This window comes from Planococcus citri, chromosome 3, assembly GCF_950023065.1.
Source record: "Planococcus citri chromosome 3, ihPlaCitr1.1, whole genome shotgun sequence".
NCBI lineage: Eukaryota > Metazoa > Arthropoda > Insecta > Hemiptera > Pseudococcidae > Planococcus > Planococcus citri.
In genome coordinates, this window is record NC_088679.1 from 75,006,284 (window position 1) to 75,034,264 (window position 27,981).

Consider the following 27,981-nt stretch of genomic DNA (forward strand, 5'->3'; position numbering starts at 1 on the left):
AGAGACCTTACAGAATTACTTAAAAAAATGAATAAAAGAATTTCTCAAGTTCACAAAACAAGGTCAAAACAAAGAAATATCCATCAGTTGAAATAAAACCTCACGACTTGGTCATAGGTTATAGATACCTATTATAAAAAATAAATAGAGTACTCTCACTGGAGAGATACGAGTACTTTATAAAATAGCAGAGTATACTCTGACTGGAGAGAACCCTGCACATGTCATGTAACTTACTTGTTTAAAGTCAGATATATTACTTATTTAAGGTCTCCTTAAGATTGTATAAACCTTTTTAAATTAAAAAAAAAAACTATACTTAATTTTAATGTATAATGTATTTTATGTTTGTTAATTACCTTTACTTGACTGTTTTTTTTTTTTTAAATTGATTTTTATACCTTGAAAATGTTTTATATTCATAATCCCATAAATTATTTATTACGTTTTTGGTGAGGTAGAGTGGGGTAATTGCAAAATTGTGACCTCATGCAAAAAAATATCAATTTTCTGGATTTGCCAACTAGGGGGTGTCGAAATATTAAAAACCTTTACAGACATAATTATTCACCTGGTTACAACTCGCCGGGTTCAACTTGTAGCCCAGTCAGTAGCAAACACTTTTATCAAAGCATGTTGAAACCACTCATACATAAGTGAAGTGAGAGGTGTTTTTTCAAAAAATGCATATGAAATACACAGAAAAAACTGCCGATTTATCTGAAATTTTCACGATTAAGTGTCATATAAAGGATTGAAGTTTAAGGTAAGATATCTCAATATTCTCAATTTGGATTTTTTTTTAATTTTTGGTGTAAATTGCGTTTTTGCAACTACCCCAGAAAAAATCGACTTGGGGTGATTGCAAAAACGATTTTTTTTTCATTTTTGCATTCACCCCAAATATTTTTTTTTGCCTTGAATGGCTTGAAAATGGTTCGAAATTACAAACATTAAACAAAATATGTAAACGTCCACAGTCACATGATGAGTTACCAGTTACATGTTAGAAAAGTGATTACAGTTTTACTGAATTTTAAAATTATTGCTCCTTTTTAATGTTTCACTAATACATTTGACGAAAAATGTATTTTTATGAAGAATTTTTTTACATGAAAAACATCAGAAATGAACGATTTTTTTGTCTCACAGCGCCCGCCCTCTCAGTGTCACTAATCAAATTTTACTTTGCAATTACCCCACTCTACCTTATTTGCTAATCTTTCCCCTAGTTGCTATTTCGTATTATTGAACATGTTTCAATTCATTTTATAGGTTTGACTGTCAAACTGTTTTTATCAAAATGCTATTTTTTAGGAATTCAATTAGTTACCTACCTTCATTTTTACATATGTGTGTGTCCATAAGGGGGGAGGGCGCTTGGCCCGGTTTTCACATTCATTATTCAGTCCTGAAATTTATGGATATTTTATTTCAGTACCTATAACTAAATTAATTTGAAATTTCATTTCAATTCTTGATCTCATTGTCAGCTGGCTGAGTGATCATTGCTTGGCGATGTTTTGATATCATGAACTTTTTCATTAAAATTACCCAGCAGTTTTTTTTTGGCGGGGGGGGGGGGCATTAATTTTGTTTTTTTCAAGTATTTTTGGTGGATTTCACTCACAGTAGCATGAAAATGCCGTTTTCACAAACTCAATGCACTACACCAATATTTTATTTTTTACTTTTTAAATTTCTTCGACTATGACTTTTTGTTCTTCTCCTTTGCTACGATTGCTTTGTGGTTCACTTACACTTTATTTCAACTTTCATGAGACGTTCTGAATTACTTTCATAGTCACTGGGATCACAGTTCGCAGGAATTAATTTGCGTTGACGAATTTTTCAAATATATATTTTTTCCCCCAATTTTTCAGTATACGTACCTATCATGCTATTGCTGTCAAACTTCATAGATTTTTCGAAATTGGCAATAGTTACCGAAAAATTGGCACTTTTCAGGAATAATATGTACCTTTCAATATTTTGTCCTTCTTAATGCAAAATATTTGCGAATAAAAAGGTTGGGTAACAACAATACGACACACAGTGGTCCCTGAGAATTTCTATGCGGCCAAAATTCCAAAAAATGAAGAATAATGCCCACCCAAAACAATAATCACATTTTGATTATTACCCTTCAAAGCATCTAGTGTCGCATGTGACAACTGTCTAAACGTCAAATTCTTTGCTATAGCAACGCGGAAAGGGGGAGGTTTCTACCATGAGCTGGTTGTGCGATTAATTTGGGTGTTTTTAAACCTTCGCGCAACATGTTACAAATGTGCTAGTGAAACACATGTTTATATCAATTGATAGCATTTTTTACGCTGATTTCAAATCTATATTCGTTTTTATGTTTCGAAGTATTTCAAGCCGAGCATTGAGCTTTTAAAGAGAGCACATTTTTGAAATTTTCATTTTCACATAAGTATGCTTACAAAAATTGCTTGGAATTTCTTGGAAAAATCAAGAGCATACATTTCATCCTTAATGTATGTATTTTGACTACCAATCGTTACTTTTTGCTACGAGCTGCTACCTTGGAAGAAAACGTTACAAATTTTTTCAAAATTGAGCTGAAAAAGTTTGAATATGCGATTTTCTCAGAAATTTTGTTTCTTCTGTAGCTTCATGTGAAGGCAAGATTGGCTCTGGTTATGACGTCACTGGTTTACACTCGTCAGCAGTTTGCATTGCTGACGATTAGCGATCTGCATTTCGTTGAAACAAGGTGGATGGCCAGTGCCCTCGTGGTGTACTGCTTGATGCGATGGATCGCGGAGATGAAGGTCGTGGGTTTGAATCTTGGTAGACTCCGAAATTTTTTTTATTAGGAATTGATGTTTTTTTTGATAAAGTTTGGTTAAGGAGTAGTGATTTTTTAAAAAAAATATTATAAAATGCGAATATCAACGCTAACTTTTTTTTCAATTATTAAAAATGAATTATAACAAGTTTTGATCAGAAATTTAATTTTTTTGCTATTAAGTACCCACTTATCATTTTTCAACTGAATATTATACCATTTACTAAGAAGTAATTATACTAAATGGGTCTGAGGGCTAAATATTTCTCTCCAATATTGAACAAAATAGAATAATTGAAGCGAATATGAATGCTTCTCAGTAATTTTGTTCTACTCTAAATTCCTCACTGTATGAAGGGGCGGCGAATTTTCCAACGCCTAGGGGGGTGGACCTATGGTCACTCAAAGAGGGGGCGTTTGAAAAAATTTCCAAAATAAGTAATTGAGATAGTTCATATTCAACTTTTTATGCCTATGCATGAAAAATGTATTCAATAACGTCACAATCTCTAACGAGGGTCAATTTTTGGAACACTATAGCCCCTCCCTTATGGGGCACATTTTAATTTTGGGTAAAATAGTTTCCAGAAACGATGTTAGAAGGTTCAAAAATATGCATTTTGATATCCTACTTCATTTTTTTGAAAATTTCAACATTTTACCCACTCCCACAGAAGCTTTATTGAAGTTTTTGGTAAAATGGTTCACAGAAACGTATTTAGAAAGTTCAAAAACATGTTTCCATACCACACATGATTTTTTGGAAATTTTGAAATTTAAAGCCCTCCTGTGGAAGGCCCATTGAAGTTTTGAGTAAAATAGTTCACAGAAACGTATTTAGAAGGTTCGAAACATACATTTGGATACCCCATTTGAACTTGTTGAAAATTTTGAATATTCACTCTCCCCTCCAGAAGCCCCAATGTAGTTTTGAGTGAAATAGTGTCCAGAAACGTATTCAGAAGGTTTAAAAACATACATTTTGATATGTCACATGATTTTTTTGAAAATTTTGAAATTCATCTCCCCCCCTACAGAAGCCCCAATGAAATTTTGAGTAAAATGGTTTCCAGAAACGTATTCAGAAGGTTCAAAAACATACATTTGGATATGTCACATGATTTTTTTGAGAATTTTGAAATTTTGCTCTCTCCTCCAGAAGCTCCGTGAAGGTTTAGAGCCAAAATGGCTCAAAAAATGAATTCAGCACCTTTGAAAACCCCCATACTGTGAATTTCAGAATTTTGGCCGGATAGAAATTCTCAGGGACCACTGTGCGACATGGCCTGAAAAGCTCGCGATTTTTTCGAAAATGTCTACTCTTTGAGGCTCTATTTTCTTGGACTTTTTTTGGGACGATCCATCCTAGTCTATATTCGATACCAATCCTATCAAAAAAATAACAACTAGTCGCATCAAAAAATTCACTTACGTATCTCTCTCATTGGCTTTGATTTTTTTGACGATAGTTTTTTACAGAATCAAAATTAGTATGAATAAAAAAGTATTCACCATTAGGGCAAATTTCATTCGATTATTTGAGTATTTTCAAAAAATAATCGAAGTTCGGTCCATTTTCAATGAAAAATTTCAAAGATGAATACTTACACTCAATTCAATCTGAAAGATCAATTCAGAAAAGTAAAGAATCAAAGACAGTAAGTATTTTTTTTTTTTTTTAATTTTTATTCGGTCATTACTCAGGCAGTATGTGATTAAAAACATGAATAGGACGCCCATCAACAAAAATCTTATCACGAGAAATCTTTTTCCTCGATACAAGGAAGGCTCCATAAGACATTAGCATTGCTATGGCCAGCAACGCTGTAATACTTAATCGGTACATCGATTGAATTACTCGATACCAAGCTTGCTTCTTTTTCCTTTCTACCTACTTGTACTGTTTTACCATTAATTTTAACCCAGAATTCGCGCCATTCGTTGGGAGACACCCTAGCTTCTTCCGAAGATGCGTCAACTCTTCCTGTCTCATTATTTTTCGCGATTCGGAGCCATGATGTTGCAGCACTGAATATTATTTCATGAGCAGGGTCTCCATCTTGAGGGAACACGTTTGATGAAAACAGCAGATTAGCGTCACGATCGCCTTTCACTCTGAATGTTAGCTCAATGTTGCCATTATCTCGTTTACTAATCGGAAAAAAATGTTCGTATTTGTAATCGTGGGTTTTGATAATATTACAACATTCATTATCGGATTCTGTAACGCCCGGTTTCAGTCTTCTGCATTGAAAAATATCTACGAAAAACGAAGATGATAAGTGCGGTAAATAAAATCATTTTGATATACTCGATAGGTAACAACAGGTGGTTATTCCGACTTTCAGACCGATTTTTTGATAACATTTTGTACCTTACTTTTTTTTTTTGCATCAGTGAAGTACATATCACGGAGATTTTTGTACAAATTTTCAAATTTTGAAAAATTTTACAAAAATGCGCCCTTGCTTGGCTTAAGCAAACGCACTATTTTTTTTAAGGTCTCCTCTTACCCGGTTCATCGTCAATACAGACTCCAAATACCGCAGTTGCGATGATTAAAACAATACCAACCGCGCAAATCTGTGAAAACATTTTGAATAATTAATCTCACAATTGTCATATTCCTACACTGGCGGGTTTGATAATTTTTTAAGTATTTTCAATATGATTGCCAATGTCGTAAACATCAATAGTTAGAATACCACGAAGAACACTTTTTTCGCAGTCATTCCAAACAAATATTCTTGCGAAGACGAGAAAAAATCTGACCAAAAAAAGTGAATTTGAGTAGTTTGACCTACTATGTATGAATGTGAAAAAGGTGGTTATCAAAGTATTTTGACAAGCCCCCCTGCATACGATTCGAGCGTATTTTTTTGTAAAAAAAATTCAATTGTGAGGTGCGAGGAATTCGAAAGTCAATAAGTCGGGAAGATTTAGAAATTTAAACCAAAAACTTTACAGGGGGGATTAAACGAGGTATCGCATAGGTTACACCAAAGTGACATAGAACCAATTTTTTAATTTCAAAAATAATTTCACTTTGATAAACTCTGGTTCAGCCCATGTACATTGTACACTTAGGAGAGGCTCAACATTTTTTTTGGCTGGTCTCCCACTCAACGTGCACTTTCTCATCAATTTTAATATTCTCAACTCAACTAATGAATACCATGTATCTGAAACTTCTTTTTCGTATCGTTATTTCATCAAGCATGCCAAGACGTCACGTGTATGGAAAGGAAATGCGAAGAATATGTATAGACTATTTGCTTACCCATTTCACGTTATCCATTTGTGAATCGGGTTTACTTTAAATTTGAAAAATCACGCAAAATTTCACCCAATTTTGGCCGAAAATTATTCCAAAGTACTACATATAAACTCGAATTAAAACTTTAATATGACACGTCTAACTGCAGGTATAGGTAGGTATACAAAAGCAGAATTGTAATTTTTACACAGCGTTCATCATGCTTTTGTTGGCTCAGCACTCTTTTTATGATATCTCGCGATTGGTACATTATAATAAACCAACCGTAAATCAGGCCACAAAAATTGTATGGATTTCTGATTAGTCGAACCTTGAAAATAGATTAATTTTAAATATGTACCTACAACTGTTGTGTGAAATTCATTTTAGCAATGCGTGTACTTGAGTGGAATTTCCATCACTTACGGTAAATTCTCAGGGATCAAGTATGATCATAGTCAAAAGCCATGTATGATCATGAATGGATAAATCGGAACTTATCCCCCGGGAGTACCAACGTGGTTCTGATTGAACTCCCATCCTGAGAACCCCTAACCTCCTTCCTTGTTCACTTCCTTAAAAAAATGAAAAATGAATGTGACATAGGGCAGATTGGCCCCACTACCGAAGGTAGTGCTTATTTTACTGACCCCTTATATTGAAAATATTGAGAACGTGTGAAATTATTAAGAAATATAAAAATCTCGCATTCTTCTGTACATTACGTACATGACGTCAGGTCGTTGTCCGAACCCTCCTTATTAAAGAGTTCGCGACAAGGACGATGGAATGACAGATTTATGAGATCTCTACTTAGCAACGTATGTGGCGGCATTCCACCCACTGTGACAGGTCGATTAATCAATGATCTCGCGGCTCGCATCGTGATGACATTATTTTGTGATCGAAGATAGGGTTTAAAAATATTATTTATGAGCTCTGTACTTGTACATAGCAATTCTCGCGCATTGCGCATATACCACCACTCTTTAGGGGTTGGGATTTTGCTGCTATGTACGTCTTTATATTAGAGATTTCTTGAGAAAAATCCTCACTTGGTTTCAGCAAATACGCGTTAGCTGGTTCCTTCTCGCCTGTTAATATAACAGATTGTGGATGCGCCCCCAGGGGAGGCCACGATCGAGCAATGGTTATTTGTACCCTCTTCTAGCGAGGTAATTTAATTCGTTTTAATATACACTAGGCAACAATTTTTCACCTTTTTTTTGTTTTCGGGTTGAAAATGGGCTTAATCGATAGTTTAGACCCTAAAACAAAAAACAGAGTAGGGTTTTTCAATTTGAGTTGTTTTTGTGGTCAGGAGAGATGATCAAAGTTGCAAAAATGGCCGTTTTTGCCCTATTTCACGAGTCTGTGGTGACATCAGTATCATGTTTCAAAAAAAACCAAGGTCATATTCGGATTCTACACACTTTTTTAAGCAAACATCTTTACCGGATTTTTGATTTTCAAACATTCAAGCGCATACGGAAGATTTTTGTTTGTAACATATTTTAAAACTAGGAGCGCGCGACGCTGGCGTTACTCCACGATGTAATCGTGGCGCGGAACCGTGTTCGCGCGGGCGAGGTTCTCGTGCAGTAAAAATTTCGTGTTACAAACGAAAATCTTCCGTATGCGCTTGAATGTTCGAAAATCAAAAATCCGGTAAAGATGTTTACTTAAAAAAGTGCGTAGAATCCGAATATGACCTTGGTTTTTTTTGAAACATGATACTGATGTCGCCACAGACTCGTGAAATAGGGCAAAAACGGCCATTTTTGCAACTTTGATCATCTCTCCTGACTACAGAAACAACTCAAATTGAAAAACCTCACTCTGTTTTTTGTTTTAGGGTCTAAACTATCGATTAAGCCCATTTTCGACCCGAAAACAAATATGCCGTTGCCTAGTGTATATTGATCGATCTCGTGATCAATAAATAGTATTTGTTTCGGTAGTTCGTAGCAAGCCATGATGTTATCGGATTACGCGAAGTCTTACGTGCTATCTCGTTTAGTTAAGTTCCATCGATGCCTTCAGTATTGGGGAGGCCACGATAGAGATGGAAAAAAGTGTATAGTGTTCTGTAAGTAATAAAAGGTGTAAACTAATTAATTATAAGCTTTTTCATCGTAGTACGTCTGACTAAAATGTCTAGTGCTACGTCCTTAATTAAATGAATACCTAGTTATATTATCAGGTGCCTAATAGGTATATCTTTTGCACCTCCTATTCCACCTGCGAGTGGCATGGATGAAGTAGTAATACTTGTAAAATTACATATCTCTCTGCAGGCTTTCTCACTATAGGTAGAGTTAAGTCATTTATATCTCCAAATATCATTCATTCAAATGCTACGTAAAAACATAATTGCACACAATGTATGTTTATGACGATTTGTAAATAGTGTAAATACATAGTACATATAAGTGAAACAGCGTTTTTATTTATGACTATAAACATTGAATGTGTATAGTTGAATTGATAGGTTACAGCCTTCTGAGCTAGCTGGCAATAGGCAATTCTTCCCCACGTAAGGAATAATTCTTATCTTCACTGAATACAAAATCAAACATTTCCTTCTCTCCCTTAAGTAATCTATCCGATTCTAACTATATCAAATGTTTTTACATTTTTTTTCTCTAAATTTTAATCCTCGGATTTGGTCGATCTTCATCATACAAACTTTATGTCAGACTTCTAGAAACCGGGGAAAAATTCATCCACAAAGAAATATTTTTACAATTTCACAATATTTTGTCCAACTTTGAAGAACTTGGAACAAATTTCGACAAATCCATGACATCGTGTCAGATTTTTGAAAAATTGTAGAAAAATGACAAATTTCGGACATGAGACCTTGAATAATATTGTACCTAAATGGACGTTTAGATCTCAAGTCTGAGGCAGTCTGACTTTCAAGAGCTTGTTATAAAATGATGTCAAATTTTCACAGAAGACTTACTTGACGTTCTGACATCTTATAATGTAAGATTTTTGAAAACTTGGAAAAAATCGTGTAGAATCCTTATCAATAAGATTTCATTTTTAGGTGTAAAGCAAAAAACATATCCATGACTTGAAACTTTCCTCGTAGAAGAGACTTTCGGTACCTCCATTTAAAATCAGTTTTTTTTTCAACTTTGAAGGTCTCTATGTAGGTGATCAGCATTGTAGGGAGGGGAGAATGACTGAGGAGAGGGATTTCTGTGAAAAAAATTATCTAGAAGCATTCTGTTCAGAGATGAAAAATTTTCAAATCATTTGTACCCTTTTTTAAAATTTATTATTGTTATTATTACTTTAATATTGGGAACATACTTCAGGTACCCGCTCCCACCACCTCAACGTGTCACAAGGCTTATATGAGGGGGAATAATTTGTACATCAATTTTCACCTTTTTCGATATTTTTAAATTTTGAGGATTGCATAACAGGGAACTATAACATCATTTGGAGGACCAGAGGGTGTTTTTCTTGTAAAAGAGGTTATCTAAAAGTACTCTACTCAGAAACGAACCATTTTCGAAAAATGTGTACAGTTATAAATTTTTCATTTTTGTTTTGTTGATTTTTTTCGACTTTGAGAGGCTTTATAGAAAACCAACATGATTTGGGAGATGGTGAGAAGATTTCTCTAAAAAAAGTGCTCATTCAGAAAGATTCTGCACATGAATGAAAAATTTTCAAAAAATTTCTAAAGACATAAATTTTTTATATTTTTAGCCAACATCATTTGGGGGTCCAACAATGGTTTTTTCTTGAAAAGAGGGTTATGTAGAACAATATGATTCATTCTCATTTATTGTGATTTTTTTTCGACTTTGAGGAGCTCCTCACCATAGATGGCCAATATGGTTTGAAAGGGGCGGGGAAAGTCATTTCTAGAAAAGAGGATCATTTAGAAAAATTCTGACGCAGAAAAAATTTTCACGAATAGAACTTTTTTTTGATTTTTTTTTTCAATTTAAGGGGCTACCAGCACCACTTTTTTTCACAGATAGGGAAAAATAAAAAATAGAGAATTATTTTCTCACCCGAGGTAGCATGCAACTTTGGAGGGTGGGAGGTGGAAAATTCCAACTTTGAAATCTAACATAACAATTCAGAAAATCCAGCAATAAAATTGAAGACTGTAATCAACTTTTTTAAAAAACTTTATTCGGTCAATTACTTACTAATAAATGCATCAGTAGTACATATGACTGAGATAGCTACGAGTATAAAACACGAGTACGACGCCTATCAACAAAAATCTCACCATGAGAAATCGTTTTCCACGATACAAGGAAGATACCATAAAACAGTAACACCGCCGTAACCAGCAATGCTGTAATATTTAATCGGTAAATCGGTTGCATTATTTGATGCCAAGAATGCGGCTTTGCCCTTTCTTCCTACTTGTACTGTATTACCCTCAATTTGAACCCAGAATTCGCGCAATTCGTCGGGTAAAACTCGACCTTCTTCCTTTTCTGATAGAATTCTGTCTGTATCATTACCCAACCATTTTCGGATCCATGAATTCATATTAGCACCACCACCCAGTACTATCTCATGAACTAGGTCAAAGTCCTTAGGAGAAAAGTGTTCCGAAAACAGCAGATCGGCGTCGCCGTTCCCTTGCACTTTGAATGTTAGCTCAATCTTGCCATTATCTCGTTTACTAATCGGAAAAAAATGTTCGTATTTGTAATCGCGGGCTTTCATAATATTACAACATTCATTATCGGATTCTGTAACGCCCGGTTTCAGTCTTTTGCATTGAAAAATATCTACGAAAAAACGAAGATGGTAAAATCGGGAAATAAAATTATGTTGATACCTATACATACTCATGTACTTAATAGGTAACAATGTCTGGTTATTCAGACCGATTTTCCGATAAAAATTCGTACTTTTTTTGCTTCGGTCATGTGCATATCACGAAGATTTTTGTACAAATTTTCAAATTTCGAAAAATTTTACAAAAATGCTCCCTTGGTTGGCTTGAGCAAACGCACTATTTTTTTTAAAAGTCTCCTCTTACCCGGTTCGTCGTCAATACAGACTCCAAATACTGCACTTGCAATGATTAAAACAATACCAACCGCGCAAATCTGTGAAAACATTTTGAATAATTAATCTCAAATTGTCATTTTCCAGCACTGGCGAGTTTGATAATTTTTCAAGTATTTTCAATATGAATAGAAATCGACGAGACATGACAAATGGCGAAAATCTCAGTTCTTCAAGTAGGCACATTTGAAGAGCCAGAGAGGAGATGGGAGGGCTCAAAGTTTTGAGGAAGATGAAGGGATTTTGTGAATTTACAGCATGAATAACTTGAAAACCACAAATGGTGAAGATTGCAAACGTTTCCAGCTTACAGAGTGGAGGCACAAGGAGGCGTACCTAGCTACCTACCTATTTAAGAGATGTGGTACAAACCAGTGTTGCCAATTTCGTAAACATCATTCGTATTTTTTGTACTCATTCTGGTGACAGCGAGAAAAAATTTGAGCAAGCTGCACCTTACTCAACTAATAAATATCATGTACCTTTCTGAAACTTTTTTTTCGATTATCATTTCACCAAAAGCATACCTAACTGAGATACCACGTGTATTGAAATACGAACAATGTGTAGACTATTTGCTTACCCACTTCGTGTTTGCACTCCTATCCATCTGTGAATCGTATTTATCTTAAATTTGAAAAATCGCGTATTTCGTCCAAGTTTGATCGAAAATTATTCCAACGACGTAACTAGACCAATTAAACTCGAGTTAGAACTTTAATGGTACACTTCTGATTGTATATACAAAAACTAAATGAATTTTCACACAGCGTTCATTGCACTTGACATCAATCAGGCCATAAAAATGGTATAGATTGCTATTTTGTCGAACCTTGAAAATTAATTAAATTTTAATAACTGTAGCGTGAAATTCATTTGAACAATGTATGTACTTGAATGGAATTTTATCACTTTCAGTAAATATGTAGGTACCTAAAACAGATGGACCGGGTGACTCGTTGTTTTAGTCACATTTGGTATGTACTCGTGTAATTTTTAATTGAGATTTAACTCCCATCCTTTCCTTAGCAAGACACGAACGAAGCATTTTCAAATCAACAAACGACGTCGTAGTAGGTAGGTAAGGTACCTACTCTTGTAATCGCGACATCATTACGAGTAAAAATTCGAGCATTTAGGACGACGATGATGATAACGTTGACGACCTCGTTTACATAAAAATACGGTGGAAAAAAAAAAGAAAAACGAAAAGCACAAGAAAAGAGAAAAAATTCCATTTCACGGCCTTAACGTGTGTGATAAATTAAAAGCGAGGAAAAAAACACGCTTAGAGAGACAGAAAGAGGCAGAGTGCGAACAGTTAACCGGGATTTTTCCTTTTCCTTTCGCCATAACGGGTGAAAAAAAATCGCTAAGGTAGCTTTTAGAAGAGAAGAGATGATGCTGTCTAAATTCGTACCTACAAAAAAGAGACGCTTAGCGAGCGCGTTTGGAATTCGTCGGTAATACATCAACTAAGACGTTTCACCTTACACCATTTAATAACGTCTAATGGACTAAAAAATAAGATTTTCAACTCTCGCCGCTTCCTTTTCCTTACCCAGTTTGTTCCTTTTTCATCGCTCGCGCGTTCACCTTTACCTACACGTCTTAATACATTAGTCGAAACGAAAGGTAGCCTACCAAACGGCAAAACAAATTTATCCAGCAGTCGCGTAAATACCTGGCAAGCTCGTCTACTTTTTTTTTTAATACGATATTTATTTATTTATTTACTTTTTGAAAAGCGCCGCGGCAAAGAAATAATAAAAAGTAATACTGCCTACCATTGTAAAGAAATCTTGTTTCTTCAACTTTAAACAGGTGTCTTTTCATTCAAACTTTCGATTTTTTTTTTCTTACGTCTTTCATAATTCTTTTCGTTCTCTCTATAGACTTCAGCATAAACGATGACGAAGTATGCACAACCAACAGCAGTAGATGCTTGTGAAAGAAAAAAACATTCATAAAACACGAGTTCGTCTGCTATGGGGATGAAATAAGGAATAGAAAATTTCAAGTTTGCAATTTCGAATTTTAATTACGTAAATGAACGACTCAAAAAGTATCTACTGAAACATAACACATAATTATAGCGATGAAGATCGCTTTGTATCCGCTTTTCAATTATGTAAACTAAAAAATTATTCAAAATGCTTTAACCTTGTTGAAACATTTCCAAACATAAGTAAAATGTTGTAAGACTGCCTGAAACACCAAAAATTGCTGCAAATTAAGAAAAAACAATCAAATTGAATCAAATAGAATGCAGTTTTGAAACATTACGAAAAACTTCAAAATAACTGCGAACTTGATCTCAAAATCACTAAAACTTACCATAAAATTATTATTTAAAAAAATGACTGCGCCGAAGGTTGCTTCAATTTTCAAGAATGCCATAAAACAGTAAGCGAGATGAATGCAAAAAATTCCTCAAACGAAAAAAAAATTACGAAGCATTATATTATTATGATGACATAAAATCTTGCAAAATTCACACGAAGAACACACAGGATGCAACCCAGCACAAAAATCATCAACAAAGTTTCATTAAAATCTAATGAAAAGACTCGAAGAACATTACAAAGAATTTGAAAATCATAACTTCGAAAAAAATCACTTCAATATTTATGAATCTTCATTTACTTTTCGTTGTTTTCCCAAAGTTGCTCTAAAATGAACATTGAACATCTATACACTACCTAGATTTGAAACATCAACTCAATAGTTACTTACAATTCTCCTTTTTCTCTCGTTTTTTCAAAAATAATTTGCACCTCAAATGAGCATTAAGGTGTACCCATGCTTGAAAAACCACTCCATACGACTTATATGAATGAATCTTCATTAATACCCCAGGTTGTTTTGCAAAAAATACCCTCTAAAGATGTAAATTTAAAAACCACCTTATGAGTTATGATTCTCAGATGATCTAACGCTGTTCTTCCAAATAATACACTGAATAAACAAAAATTACCTAAAAAAAAAACAAAAAAAGCGAGGAAAGAACTGCAAGAGAGCATCAAATTATAAAAGAAATAATTAAAAGTATGTACTTGATGGAAAAATGATTAATTAATGTCATTAGAATTAAGCAAAATCTTGCAAAAATTATAGTGCAACAAACTTAGTTAGATTAGGCAAGAAAAAATAACTGAAACTACTGAAAATTTAAGGAAATTTCCAAAAAATGAGCAAGACTAGAAAAAAAATATTACACTACGATAAAAATAAATAGACATAAAAACCATGTTGAAAACACTGAAAATTAATGAAAATTCCCATAATTTGCCTCAAAATGTCACAAAAAACCTAACATTAACAAGTTATAATTTTGCATCTAACTCTGTTTCTTAAAAATCATGAAAAAGTAGCTTTTTGAAAACCACTTACATTTGAAAAACCACCTTAGGAATCATGATTTTTCTTTCAGTCAACATTGTTATTCAAAAAAATATTCCAAATGAACTTGTATCTTTGAAAAACCATCTCATGATAGGATAACCTTCATTCGTTGGCATGCATATTCAAAAAAAGTATTTACTTACTTACTTCAAATTGGAATTCTTTATTTTATTTAATTTTGATTTTTTTTTTTTAAATATTCTGAAGTGACACGTATACTTGAAAACCACTTCAAGTCTTCAACTGCCACAATGTTGTTTTTTAAAAATACCCCAAATGAACATGATTGTGTAATTTAAAAACCACTTTATGACTGATGGATCTTCAATTATCTAACAATGTTTCTTTTAAAATATCCTAAAATGAGTATACACAGCTAATTACGTTCTTCAAAAACAATTCTAAATAAACACGCACATTCGAAAAACCATCTCGAGAGATATAGGTAGGTATTTCTCCATTTAGACAACGTTGTTTCCCAAAAAAGATGCCCCCAAAAGAACACGTTTACTTGAAAAACCACGTTATGACCAGTAAATTTTCAGTGCGTCTTTTTTTCCAAAAAATTACTTTGAAATGAGCATAAACATTAATTTAAAAAACCACACTATGAATTATGATTTATAACTTAGGTAACGTTGTTCTCCAAAAACTATCACAATCAAAATAAGCGGTCATATTTGAAAACCCACCTTAATGGATACAATTTACCATTCATCTAACCTTGTTTAAAAAAAAAAACAGGAACTAATCACTAGTCAATCTGCAAACGTATGTACTTAGTTGAATACGAAACTGAAGTTTCTACATATCTATGCTTTGATGCAGATGTGAAAAATGTTTCATCTACATTGCATTTTAATCGCAAATTCAAAATTTGGTCAAGAGCCAAGATTATACCACAACTACCACAAGAACCGAATTTTGGAAAAACCACATGTCATACCCAGGGCTTTTTGAGACGGGGGGAAGAACGCAGCACCCCCTCCCCCCCAAGGAAAGCTCGAAAATATCGGAAAATTGCCGTAAATATAAACTAAAAAATGAAAGAATTTGAAAAAAAATTTGGCAACTTTTTCAAAAAATTTTGAATTTTATTTTAGGTCAAAATTAAAATACAAAATTTATCAAGGTTGCTACATTGAAATAGCTAAAATTACTTGAGCAAAAAAAGTGATCAAAATTTTTCATTTCAAAAATAAAGTTCATATTTCCAAAAATATATTTTTAATAGTAACAAAATAATCTAGGTACTGATTTTTTCTCTCAAAACACAGTAGCAGGGGGTGTATGAAAATTAGGGACTAGCAACTTTAATTTAGCGTCCCCTCCCCTCCCAAGGAAGGAAATACAAAAAAAAGGCCTAGTCATACTTGATTTAAGTGTTTAATTCAGTACCCTTTGGGTTCGGTAAACATTTTGATCCATTCACCATGCGAATTCATAATGTACATCTGATAATTATGCTCTAGTTGCAACCATTATTTTTAATTCAACATTTATGTAGGTACCTATATTACTGATCGAATGCTGATGTGTGCGGAATATTGGGCTAACACTGGATGTAAAAAGGCATTTCTTACTTTCCGTCCGAGAGATCCCTAAATTGAGACATGATTCGTGTACTTATCGCTACCGAGGATTTTCAAAACTGTTGTGCTGTCTTTGGAAATCTCGAGGGATTTCTTTACGCTCTATAATGGTTTGTTTGTGTATCAGGTACTCCTAGATCTTCAGTCGCGACGATGTTATGAAAACGTTGGTGTTAATAAAATTGCCTACTCGGTTTGCCGTAAATATGAAGGTAAGGTACCTCATGCGTTTGATTTTTCTCTTCGGTCTGAGTATCGGGTTTAATTGCTGGTATAAGTATCTTTTCGTTATTTTTAGGTATCAGTGGGCGAGATGGTTATCTATTTTAAATAGTCTTCGGTGTTGTAGCGAATACAGGTGAATTAGGTAGTGTTAATTCGTATTTTATCTATTAGGTATGTATGTGCTTAATTTGTAAAGTGTCGTGTTTTAAGTCTGGATTTTTGACACTTGGGAGCTTATGGGACATGGTAGCTAGTTTCTACTCGTAGGTACGATACACCAGCTCAAACACGAATTGATCTATTTACTCACCTCGTGAGGTGTTCTACGTATTCTAAACCAACGAAGTATTCATTTTTTTCCTTGTTTGAAAAATTCATTCAAATCTCATAATTTTACCTCGACACATGGAAAAGGCAGGGATAATTTCTTGTTCAAGATATAACGCTTTTTCGTGAATAAAAGTGTTCGTGCAGTAAAAGGTGTAATTAATTGATGGCTTTGTTGAGTATTAGGTAATAATTGGTGTTTCGCCTCGAAGCAAATTCTCACTAAATATAGAATCGAACTTACTCATCGACTCGCTGTGTGTAAGCATTATTGTTACGAAGACGAGCAAAAATGTCATCGAACCATATTCATCGCAGCCAAAACTTCCACTACACGGTACACGATTTTATTGTCGAATGATTTTAGCATAATTGAGGAAATGAGAACACGAGCGAGTACAGAAGACGCGGAGGGGCGACATAAACCGAAACGATATCGGTATTTGGTAGTTTGATACGAAAGCATTAGGCGAATACGAGTATCACATTTCGAAATATTATTCAATTTACTTCAGGGGATCTAGTCTAGTTTGATCTGGTCTAGTCTCATCGTATAAAGAACCAGAAAGATTAAAACTTTAAAAGATAGGTAGGTAGAAGGTACAGGTGATGGGTAAGTGCTAAGTAAGAGACTGTGATTCGAATAGAACTACGACGAAATAATTGCAATTAGGAACATACGAGTTGATGTAGTATATCGTACAGCATGGAATTTATTTAACCCTTCAGCTCGAAGCAGTCATCTCTGTACTCGAGGCATAGGTGCATCATTCTCCTTCAAATTTTAATTTCAACGGAATTAGAAATCTCCAATTTTTTCCAATACACTGCAGAGAGTAAATTTGTCCAAAGAAAAAATTGACGAACTTGGTTCAAATTCAGCTAAATATAATACTTCGATGTCTTTCATGATACTTATCTAAAAAATGTAAACACAAAAATTTCGGTTTTTCCCACAACTTGAACTCCTTTATCCACATTGATTCGAAGTTTTCAAAGTGAATTTTGAGATCTTGTTAAAGGTCAAAAAAATGAACAAAAATTTAGGGCCACATAATGTACAAGTAACCTTGTTTCTGAAAACTGTGTTTTTGAATGCACATTTCAACATCAAATGTACAATACTTGATTTCGATATGACCATTATTGAGATCGGTATAATAACACAAAAAAATGAATTGGATCGCAAAAATAATACCACATTGCTGGTTAGCCGAACCTTGAAAATTAATCACATTATTTTAATAACTACTACTGTCGCTTAAAATTTCATTTGCACCATGTCCAAGGCACTCGCTTAAGTGGCATTTTATCGCCGCCACAGTACATAATTGAAACAGTCAACATGTGGTATGATTTTCTTCGAAGTATGTAGGTAGTGTATATCGAATAAGTAAGTGCCTAGATGTAATGTCCCATTTATTTTCAATTCGTCAGAAGAATCTGGAATTCTTTACACGAATATTTTCAACGAAATGATTTTTTATTCTTCCTCTCTGCAGCTCAACTTGCACCATCATCATGAAATCGTTGTCGGTTGTTTTGGTGCTCACCATTTCGTTAGCTTGCGCTCGAGCTACTCCAGGCTTTGCAGACACAAAAGAAGGCATGCAAGAATGCAACCCATCCAATACATTTCAGCGAAGTAGGCAAGCTTTTTCAAAGTGCACATACGTAAATCGATGTTATTGACATTTGTTTTGCCTAATTAGATCCTCATTTAAAAATTTTGGATCTCATAACTACTGGTGCAAACGTTCAACTCAAACACGCAGAAAAAGTAAGTTCTTTTTTTCCTGCCTAGATATGTAGGGCACGGTAACACTGTATCCACCTGCATATTCAAACTAGAATTAAATTTTTTATTCGATGAAAATATTTTGAAATAACCTTTGTTCTAAATAAGTAAGTAAATACGAACTCGTATTATTTTTTCATTGAAAATTTCACATTTTCACATCATTTTTCAATATTGGACCAATTTAATATTCACCAACACCTAACCTACGAGTATTCGTAGGGTTTCCTATCTTTCTCGCGCTTTAAATCTTGTAAAAATCAACAAAATGAGGTGATAGAAGTGAGGAGCTGAGAATCAAAACTCACATTTGCCAAAAAAAAAAAATACCGTTTTATGGCAGATTTGGATATACCGTTTTACACTCTATAATGTGACATATTCGGTTTTTTTGGATCAAAGTCATTTTGGTGTGAAATTCACCTTCAAAACCAAGGGTTAGAATCAAAACTCACATTTGCCATTGGCAAATGTGAGTTTTGATGAAAACTTAGTTTTGTTTGCAAAATTCCATAGGGAAAAGTTTGATAACAAGCTGAATTTTGGTACACGCGGGTTTTTTGATACGCTGAACACGAATTTGGGGTGTCCAGGTGAATCCGGTGTACGCTTCCCCCTTTTTTGTGGACCTTAAGCCCCCAAATTTGTTTTTTTGCGTTTAAGTCCGAAAACATGCAATTTTATGCAAGATTTATGTTTTTTAGGTCGCAGAATACGAATTTGACAATATTTTTTTTGTAGGGGTGGGGGATGAGGGGGTTAAGGGGGCGAGAAATTCGAAATTTGACTATAATGATGTGTGATATGTCGAAATGTATGTTTTTGAGGGTGTAGATTGTACGATAAATTCCCTACGAACTGGGAAATATCTGACTACTCATACGACAAAACATAAAACAAGACTCTAATAAAAATTAAAGAATTATTTATTAACTCGGTCATTGACCCTAAGATCAATAACAACAACAAAGAGCTTTTGCTCGACTTTGATAACTTTACAACTCGACGATTAAATCAATAATAACGCGAACGAACTTATTTACTAACAAAAACAACGGAAAAACGACGATAATTTAACAGCCAACAGTTTACGCGATTTTACGAAAAGAACAAAAAACCATTAAATACGTAACCAGCGATATTTAGAATTCGCGAAACGAATTTTATTTTTATTTAAAAATAAAAACTAAAAAGTTGTCGAACTATAACGTTTCAGTTATCGTTACGAGACCAATTTTGCCAACACCCCACCATAAAAATATTTTCCCTAACACGCATACCACTTAAATAAACGTAAAACTTGCTGCTTCTTATCAACACCGGTGTTTGTAAACACTTTGAAATAAAATATTTTTACAGCAAAATTTCAGTTAAACTATACTTATATTACATAAAAATCGACTCGAAAACTTAATTTAAGCGTTAAATAATGACTCACAGAGTCTATCGAATACGGTACGTGTAGTGGCTTTGGTCAAAATATCGGCAAGTTGATCTGCCGAAGATATCTTTTGCAAGTATATTATCTGTTTCGTGACTAAATCGCGTATATGATGGTAACAGACATCTATATGTCTGGTACGTTTGGATTCGACCGTATTCGCCACGGCAATCGCTGCATTGGAATCGCAATACACCGGTACGGTGTCAATACGAACTTCCAATTCGAGAAATAAATTTCGCCAAGCCAAAACTTCCTTTCCTGATGAACTTAAAGCAACGTACTCCGCTTCACACGACGAAAGACTAACACAATTTTGTTTCTTGACTACCCAGTCAATTACGTTACCATAATGTAATACAAAGATTCCAGACGTTGACTTCCTGTCTAAACAATCACCAGCGAAGTCCGAATCTACGTATACTCTTACAGAGTATTTATCAACGACTTCAGGTATTACGTAGGTAAGTTTCACGTTCAACGTACTACGTAAATACCTGAGAATACGCTTACTATATTCGAATAGCTCCTTGTTTGCCAAGTGCTGGTATCTGCTTAGAAAGTTTACAGCAAAAGCGATATCGGGACGTGTTCCCCTTGCTATGTAACTTAAACTTCCTAAGAGACCACGCACTTTGGTTTCATAATTTTTATCGAGCTTGAGATTAGTAATCTTCAAGCCCGGTTCGATTGGAGTTGAAATACTATTCGAATTAGATAGCCCATATTCATTTACTAACTGTTCAATATATGAATTTTGATGTATTTCTAACTTTACTTTACTACGATTAATTTCCATCCCAATGAACTTCTTGCATTGTTCCAGGTCTCTGATTCCAAAACGCTCATTCAATCGCTTGACCAACCACTCAATTAGACGATCATCGCAACCTGTAATTAGAAAATCGTCTACATATACGACAAACACGCAACGTAGAGGATTTTCTTCGTCGAAATAGACACACGGATCGACTTTGCTCCTTACAAAACCGAGCGAAAGTAAATACTCATTCAATTTTGCGTTCCATGACTTGGGACTCGTTTTTAATCCGTATAACGAACGTTTAAGAATATATACAACACCTTTTTCTTCGTTAGTCCCTTTCGGTGGGTTGAACATAATACCTCGGTTTATATCTCCATTGAGAAATGCAGTACTCACATCTAGCTGTCTCAACTGCCACTTGTTGACCATAGCTAGATTGAGCATCGAGCGTATTATTGGTTGATTAGGTGTTGGAGCGTATATTTCATCCAATTCATAGAAATGATTGTCTTTGAAACCACGCAACACCAATCTTGCCTTAAATTTCACCCCACCATTCGAGTTGATTTTTTTCTTTAGAACCCACTTACTGTCTACTTTCGAATAATTCTCTTTATTTACACTTTTTTCAGATGCTGAGTACCAAACGTCTTTGATCTCCATCGCCTTTAGCTCTTCATCTATCGCTACACGCCAAAATTTCGACTCAGGACCGTTTAACGCTTCTTCATACGTAAGGTCATCGACCCCAGCGAGTGCAAAGCAAGCAAAATCGTCGCTACGTTCATCTGAAGAAGATGTATCGATCAAACTACGATCTACCAAGTTATCACCGCTACGTTCGGCTTCAGTAAGCTCATCTGGGTTTATCCAATTGGAGCAACCAGGAGCTGAATCAGCGTTACTTACCGGTGTAACCGTAGGTACGATATTCACATCGCTTACACTCACTGATACCGATGTTCTTAACAAATGGTCGTTAATAACATCGTGTATCTTACGCGTTTCGTCTATTTCTACACAACTCGAATTCGTAAATTTATTTCGTAAAACATCGTATGAAACATAACCTGTCTCTGTAAAACCTAACAACACCATATCTATCGACTTCTCATCGGTTTTCTTTCTCTTTTCAGGCGGTACCAGAACTCGTGCAACGCTTCCAAACAATCTCACTCTCGATATATCCGGCTTTCTACGATTCCACAGCTCGTACGGTGACAGATCGTTCAAGGCAGAATGCGGTAAACGATTGTACACGTAGTTTGCCGTGTAAGCAGCGTAGAGCCAAAATTTATTCGTTAAACCGCCTTCGTATAACAGAGCTCGCATTTTTTCTTGGATGGTTCGGAAAAAACGCTCGACGGTGCCATTATGCTGCTTCTCATACGGCTCACTGTTCTGCATAGATATGCCTTTTTCGTCGACAAACTCTTTAAAGGTACCTCCGATAAACTCACTAGCGTTGTCGCACCTTATACGCTTTACCTTCGTATTCCATAACGTTTCACTAATATTAACATATTTTTTTAGGTAGGTACCTACTTCGGCTTTACTTCTCATTCCGAACGTTACTCCCCATCTCGTACAGTCATCTACGAAGCCAATCAAATATCGCTCGCCTTCTAGTCCTTCTGTAATAGGACCCATTACGTCTATATGAACAAGATCGAGCGGGTTCGGATACCTATACCTACTTGAATCGTAGGTATGTTTCTTTTGTTTTGCTTTACAGCAAATTTGACACTGATTGAAGGGTGGGCAATCACATCCACGTAACTCAGGAATCTTATCTAGTACCGTCTTGCTCGTATGAGCCAACCTACGATGCCAGATGTCACCTTCACCTTTCAACCTATTTACTTTCTTTTTATTTTTCAGATTTACATCACTGTCGCTGCTCGTACTGGTATTTCCTATACCTACACTTGAGACGTTCGAAACTACAACTCCAGAATCATTACCTATCGTCGTCGAAGTATTACCTACATTTGTCGAGTCACTACTATCGTCAGAAATTAACGCAGATGAATAATTGGAACAGGAGTACAAAATAGGAGGTATATTTATCATAAATTGAATCGTATACAATCCATTATCATTAAGTACTAATTTTGACACTAAATTTCCCGCAGGATCGACCAAACGAGGATCTTCATCGAAGAAGAAACGATAACCATTCGCTACGATTTTCGACACGGACAGAAGACTAAAAGAAAGACTAGGTACGTAGTATACCTCGTTCAACCAATAGACGTTTCCGTCATCGGCTAGAACTCTCAATCGACCTACTCCTTCTTTGATCAAAGAAACTTCACAATGAGCGGATTGTAAACTTTCGTTTATTTTCCTCTCATCGTGCAAGACTCCACGATGCTTAAGAAAATGCGACGTCGCACCGCTGTCGACGACAAACGTGATGAAATCGACGCCGTCGTCGTCGTTTGTCTCGACGTATGCATTTTCTTCACCGAGATTCAAAGCGGTCGAATCGCCTAAAAAATAATTCGACCCGATATTCACGTTACGCGACGTACCGAAGTTAGATATCGCAACACTGTCACCGAAATTACTACGACCGAACCTATCTTTCACGAATTCATCTACGATATTACACCTACGACCTTCATCTAACGAGAAATTTTCATTTTTTCCAGATGTCGACGGAAAAAGACCTAACGCGATAGACGGACGAGGACCTGACGAACCGGACGAACCTGCAGTACCAGACGTACCCGACGTACCACTCGACGAACCGTTACCACCATTATTACGCGACGAATCACCGTTCTGTGGACAGTTTCGACCGATATGCCCTGTTAGATTGCAACGATAGCAAACAATACTTCCCCGAGGGTTGGTATCGTTTCTATAATTCCCTCCGGCGGATCGACAAGACTTGGCCATATGGCCACGCTTGTGACACTTATAACAGGTACGATCTTTGGCTTGAACGAAGCCATTATTACCACTACGATCACCGTTACCGTTCGACGAATTACCGGACGAGTTCGAACTACGATTACGCGACTTATTACGATTACGATTACGACTATTATTATTTTTATTACCGGATTGATCGGATGCGGCCATCGCTGAACCAGTACTTGTCGAACCCTTCGAAGTCGAGGAGTTCTTCGAGGCATCTTCCAAACTCAAAAGCAACGATGAAATTACTTTTGGATTTGGGTCTCCAGCTGTGACGTGAACTAATCCTCGAGCAGTCATACGCACCGACTCGTACTTAGGCGAGTTGCCTAACGCATTGATCAGATACGTATAGATTTCCGATGGAGTCATTTTCACGTCCAAACTCTCCAAATCATTTACTAGCGTATGAAATGCCTCTAGGAACTCCTTCGGACTCTTGTACATATCGATGACAATCTTCGAAATACGGGTTCGACAGTCGATGACTGCTGCTTGGTTTTCCGCCTGGTACAAGGAGTTGAGCTCCGTCCAGAATACGTACGGATCCTCTGTCTCCTTGACCAGTCGGAAAACGTTCTCAGCTACGTGCCTAATTAAAATTTCGAGCGCTTTCGCTTTTTTACGCGGCGATAACGTATTTACTTGGAGAATCACGGTTTGAAGTCCTTTGGCCGTCAAAATAACCTTTATTTTTCGCTTCCAGGAAACGAAACCCGTACCGCGAAAAACCATCGACTCCATTACACGATTATCACCGGCACCGAACATATTTTCACTCGACGAACTACTCGAATCGGATTCTACAGCTGCGTCGTCGGACTCGTCGTCGCTACTTTCACTACCTTCGGACTCGTCGTCGGATGGACCAGGAGGTGGAGGAGGTGGAGGACCGGAAGGTGGATTAGACGGAGGAGGAACGGAATCAACAGGGATCGTCGGATGTCGAATCACCAAAACCTGCTGAACTTGGACCAGCTTCCGAATCGCCGGATGACTCAGATACGTGCTGTAACGTTACTTTACTTTTACCTTTCGACTTCGGTATACTTTGTTCTGGTTTTTCTTTTTCAGAAAAACCACGAAACTCGGCGCTCGATTTACGCTTATCTACACTACTGTCGTCGTTGTCTACATTGACCGATTTTCCTGACCTCAAATAGGACAGGACTGTCGACATTTACTTCGTCGAACACTGCGTACCAAAAACAAACAGCTACACAAGCCGGATACTCGGACGAACCAATCCACACAGGATACCAAAACGTCGTCGAACTACAGAGCGTTTCACCAACTATGCTCACGCTACCATGTACGATAAATTCCCTACGAACTGGGAAATATCTGACTACTCATACGACAAAACATAAAACAAGACTCTAATAAAAATTAAAGAATTATTTATTAACTCGGTCATTGACCCTAAGATCAATAACAACAACAAAGAGCTTTTGCTCGACTTTGATAACTTTACAACTCGACGATTAAATCAATAATAACGCGAACGAACTTATTTACTAACAAAAACAACGGAAAAACGACGATAATTTAACAGCCAACAGTTTACGCGATTTTACGAAAAGAACAAAAAACCATTAAATACGTAACCAGCGATATTTAGAATTCGCGAAACGAATTTTATTTTTATTTAAAAATAAAAACTAAAAAGTTGTCGAACTATAACGTTTCAGTTATCGTTACGAGACCAATTTTGCCAACATAGATCACGAATTTGACAAAAATTTTTTCGTAGGGGTCAATGGTGGGGGCTGAGGGGTGAAAATGGTTAAAAATTCAAAATTTGACTGTAATGATGTGTGACATGTCGAAATGTATGTTTTCGTGGTTGTAGATCACGAATTTGACAATATTTTTTTCGTAAGGGTTGATGGTGGGGGATGAAGGTGGTGAAAAATTCAAAATTTGACCATAATGATGTATGATATGTCGAAATGTATGTTTTTGAGGGTGTAGATCACGAATTTGACAATATTTTTTTCGTAGGGGTGAATTATGGGGGATGAAGGGGGTGAAAACGGTGAACAATTCAAAATTTGACTATAATGATGTGTAATATGTCGAAATGTACCAAGTATGAATAATTCAACTGAAAGTGAGTAATTTTCATCAATTTACTCGATTTTAGTTGTTATAAAGTCATTATAGCGGTTTAATTTACGTTAAAACTCCGTGTTTTGCCTATTCTGCTACATAAATAGGAATAGAACAAATTTTTGCACGTAGATGCACGGGAAATCCCAGGGGCTAGTACTTCAGATAGTGTATTTCAAGATGTCATTTGCCATTTTTGCCCCCGAATGCCCCGGCGACGACAACAGTCAATTATAGTGAAAAATCATGGTGAATTTTGTTTAAATGTTACAAATTTTTTCTTCCAGGGACATTGACGGCTCTCCAATAGAAAATTCTCCATCCCCCACCCTTCACCTTTTCTACACCTTCAAAAACATACATTTTGACATATCACACATCATTATGGTCAAATTTTGAATTTTTCACCGTTTTCACCCCCTTCATCCCCCATAATTCACCCCTACGAAAAAAATATTGTCAAATTCGTGATCTACACCCTCAAAAACATACATTTCGACATATCATACATCATTATGGTCAAATTTTGAATTTTTCACCACCTTCATCCCCCACCATCAACCCTTACGAAAAAAATATTGTCAAATTCGTGATCTACAACCACGAAAACATACATTTCGACATGTCACACATCATTATAGTCAAATTTTGAATTTTTAACCATTTTCACCCCTCAGCCCCCACCATTGACCCCTACGAAAAATTTTTTGTCAAATTCGTGATCTACACCCTCAAAAACATACATTTCGACATATCACACATCATTATAGTCAAATTTCGAATTTCTCGCCCCCTTAACCCCCTCATCCCCCACCCCTACAAAAAAAATATTGTCAAATTCGTATTCTGCGACCCAAAAAACATAAATCTTGCATAAAATTGCATGTTTTCGGACTTAAACGCAAAAAAACAAATTTGGGGGCTTAAGGTCCACAAAAAAGGGGGAAGCGTAAACCGGATTCACCTGGACACCCCAAATTCGTGTTCAGCGTATCAAAAAACCCCCGTGTACCAAAATTTAGCTTGTTATCAAACTTTTCCCTATCGTCGTAATTAAAACAGTGAAAAAAAATTTGATTGCAAATCTTGGAGTCAAAACTCACATTTGCCATTCTTTGTCTGGATATTAAAGCAGAAGGGAGCTAGGTGAAAATCAGTCAACACAGGGAATCGTGTTCTAGTAGCGCTATCTAATGATTCATTTTGGTATTATAAGTTTTTTCAACTGGCAACACTACTAACTCAGTTTTTCGCGTTTTTCTCAAATTCGTTTATGGTGGCAAATGTGAGTTTTGATTCTCAGCTCCTCAAGTGTATTTTAATGTGGGCAATAAATCATAATATGCAATTTAGTAAAGTATGTATCGAAAATCCAGTTTTTATACCAATGTTACGCTAATTTCTTAACAATTTATTTTACAGTGCTTTTTGCTCTGCCTCCTTCAGAGAAGTAACCAAGTAAGTACCAAACATTCCTAATACATAGCCACATTTTTCTTGTTCTTTTCATTTTTCTCACATTTAGTTCGACAAGAACGGTTACCTACGCAACGGTGCAGCATATGTCAAAGAACTCCTGGACCTTTACAAAGAAATCGCAAAATACAGTGATATACTGATGGCTCAAATATTCCACATCGCCAGATTAGCCAGAAGTAAGCCTACGATACCTACAGGATCCAATATTTCCACCACAAACCAAGTACATTATAGGTAGGTATCTACATTTTTTCGTTTTTTAATTTTTGTTTTTTTCATTTTCTTTGCACCCAGGTTTTAATGACAAATGCGAAACAGCTTTCGTAATGTATCACCATATCAGCATGTATGTTGAGATGAACACAGTAACATCAATTTTAATTTAAAAATATCATACGAATTTTGCAAGTTAATAAATATGCTGTATACCTTATCAACACATTCCAGGGCTATTTTGGCGTTGCGAACGGCTAGAGGCATAGAAGACATTACCCATACCAAACATAAAATTGTCAACATAGTAGAGAGCACACAAATCGCCGATCAACAAACTACTCAACAACTTGAACAATACTTCGAATTTTTTGATACACTGATCAATGACGAAGCAACATGGGAGAACAAGACGAATAATACTTCCACCATGCCATTTTGTCAGCTGCAAAAATCTATGAAAACTACGCGTCCAACCACATTTTCGATATCGCACAAACCCTCGACCATCAGGTGTTCACCAAATTAATAAATTGAAAGTTGATACCGACATTTTCACTAGA

The 27,981-nt window shown here is 35.7% G+C and overlaps 4 protein-coding genes across 7 annotated transcripts in view; 1 reads left to right on the top strand and 3 right to left on the bottom strand.

The window, feature by feature from the left end:
• LOC135839250 (slit homolog 3 protein) overlaps positions 1 to 27,981 on the bottom strand; it is a 660,297-nt gene that overhangs the window by 38,630 nt on the left and 593,686 nt on the right. The gene's annotated exons all lie outside the window — the stretch shown is intronic.
• Positions 545 to 27,968, top strand: LOC135839211 (uncharacterized). 2 transcript variants are annotated; one of them, XM_065355131.1, is made up of 7 exons: positions 545 to 766; positions 18,184 to 18,326; positions 18,394 to 18,461; positions 27,149 to 27,184; positions 27,252 to 27,381; positions 27,500 to 27,551; positions 27,653 to 27,968. In XM_065355131.1, the coding sequence occupies exons 2-7, from the start codon at positions 18,203 to 18,205 to the stop codon at positions 27,945 to 27,947; spliced, it is 705 nt and encodes a 234-aa protein (XP_065211203.1). In that variant the 5' UTR covers positions 545 to 766; positions 18,184 to 18,202; the 3' UTR covers positions 27,948 to 27,968. The 2 variants fall into 2 exon arrangements, with proteins under 2 accessions (XP_065211203.1, XP_065211202.1); XM_065355130.1 differs by lacking the exon at positions 545 to 766 and adding an exon at positions 17,568 to 18,074.
• LOC135839207 (uncharacterized) lies at positions 4,472 to 6,374 on the bottom strand. The gene is made up of 3 exons (XM_065355125.1): positions 6,096 to 6,374; positions 5,329 to 5,398; positions 4,472 to 5,075 (listed from the first exon to the last, which is right to left on the bottom strand). The coding sequence occupies exons 1-3, from the start codon at positions 6,111 to 6,113 to the stop codon at positions 4,570 to 4,572; spliced, it is 594 nt and encodes a 197-aa protein (XP_065211197.1). The 5' UTR covers positions 6,114 to 6,374; the 3' UTR covers positions 4,472 to 4,569.
• Positions 10,216 to 12,001, bottom strand: LOC135841456 (uncharacterized). The gene is made up of 3 exons (XM_065358421.1): positions 11,716 to 12,001; positions 11,104 to 11,173; positions 10,216 to 10,849 (listed from the first exon to the last, which is right to left on the bottom strand). The coding sequence occupies exons 1-3, from the start codon at positions 11,740 to 11,742 to the stop codon at positions 10,332 to 10,334; spliced, it is 615 nt and encodes a 204-aa protein (XP_065214493.1). The 5' UTR covers positions 11,743 to 12,001; the 3' UTR covers positions 10,216 to 10,331.

Bases quoted from the DNA above. Each gene is read 5' to 3' on its own strand.
- LOC135839211 (XM_065355131.1), top strand. From the start codon at position 18,203: ATGAAATCGTTGTCGGTTGTTTTGGTGCTCACCATTTCGTTAGCTTGC. The intron at 18,462-27,148 runs GTAAGTTCTTTT...TTTATTTTACAG, and splicing joins AACTCAAACACGCAGAAAAA to TGCTTTTTGCTCTGCCTCCT. The intron at 27,185-27,251 runs GTAAGTACCAAA...TCTCACATTTAG, and splicing joins TCCTTCAGAGAAGTAACCAA to TTCGACAAGAACGGTTACCT.
- LOC135841456 (XM_065358421.1), bottom strand. From the start codon at position 11,742: ATGGATAGGAGTGCAAACACGAAGTGG. The intron at 11,174-11,715 runs GTAAGCAAATAG...ATGTTTTCACAG, and splicing joins GGAGTGCAAACACGAAGTGG to ATTTGCGCGGTTGGTATTGT. The intron at 10,850-11,103 runs GTAAGAGGAGAC...GTTTTTTCGTAG, and splicing joins CTGTATTGACGACGAACCGG to ATATTTTTCAATGCAAAAGA.
- LOC135839207 (XM_065355125.1), bottom strand. The intron at 5,076-5,328 runs GTAAGAGGAGAC...CGTTTTTCGTAG, and splicing joins CTGTATTGACGATGAACCGG to ATATTTTTCAATGCAGAAGA.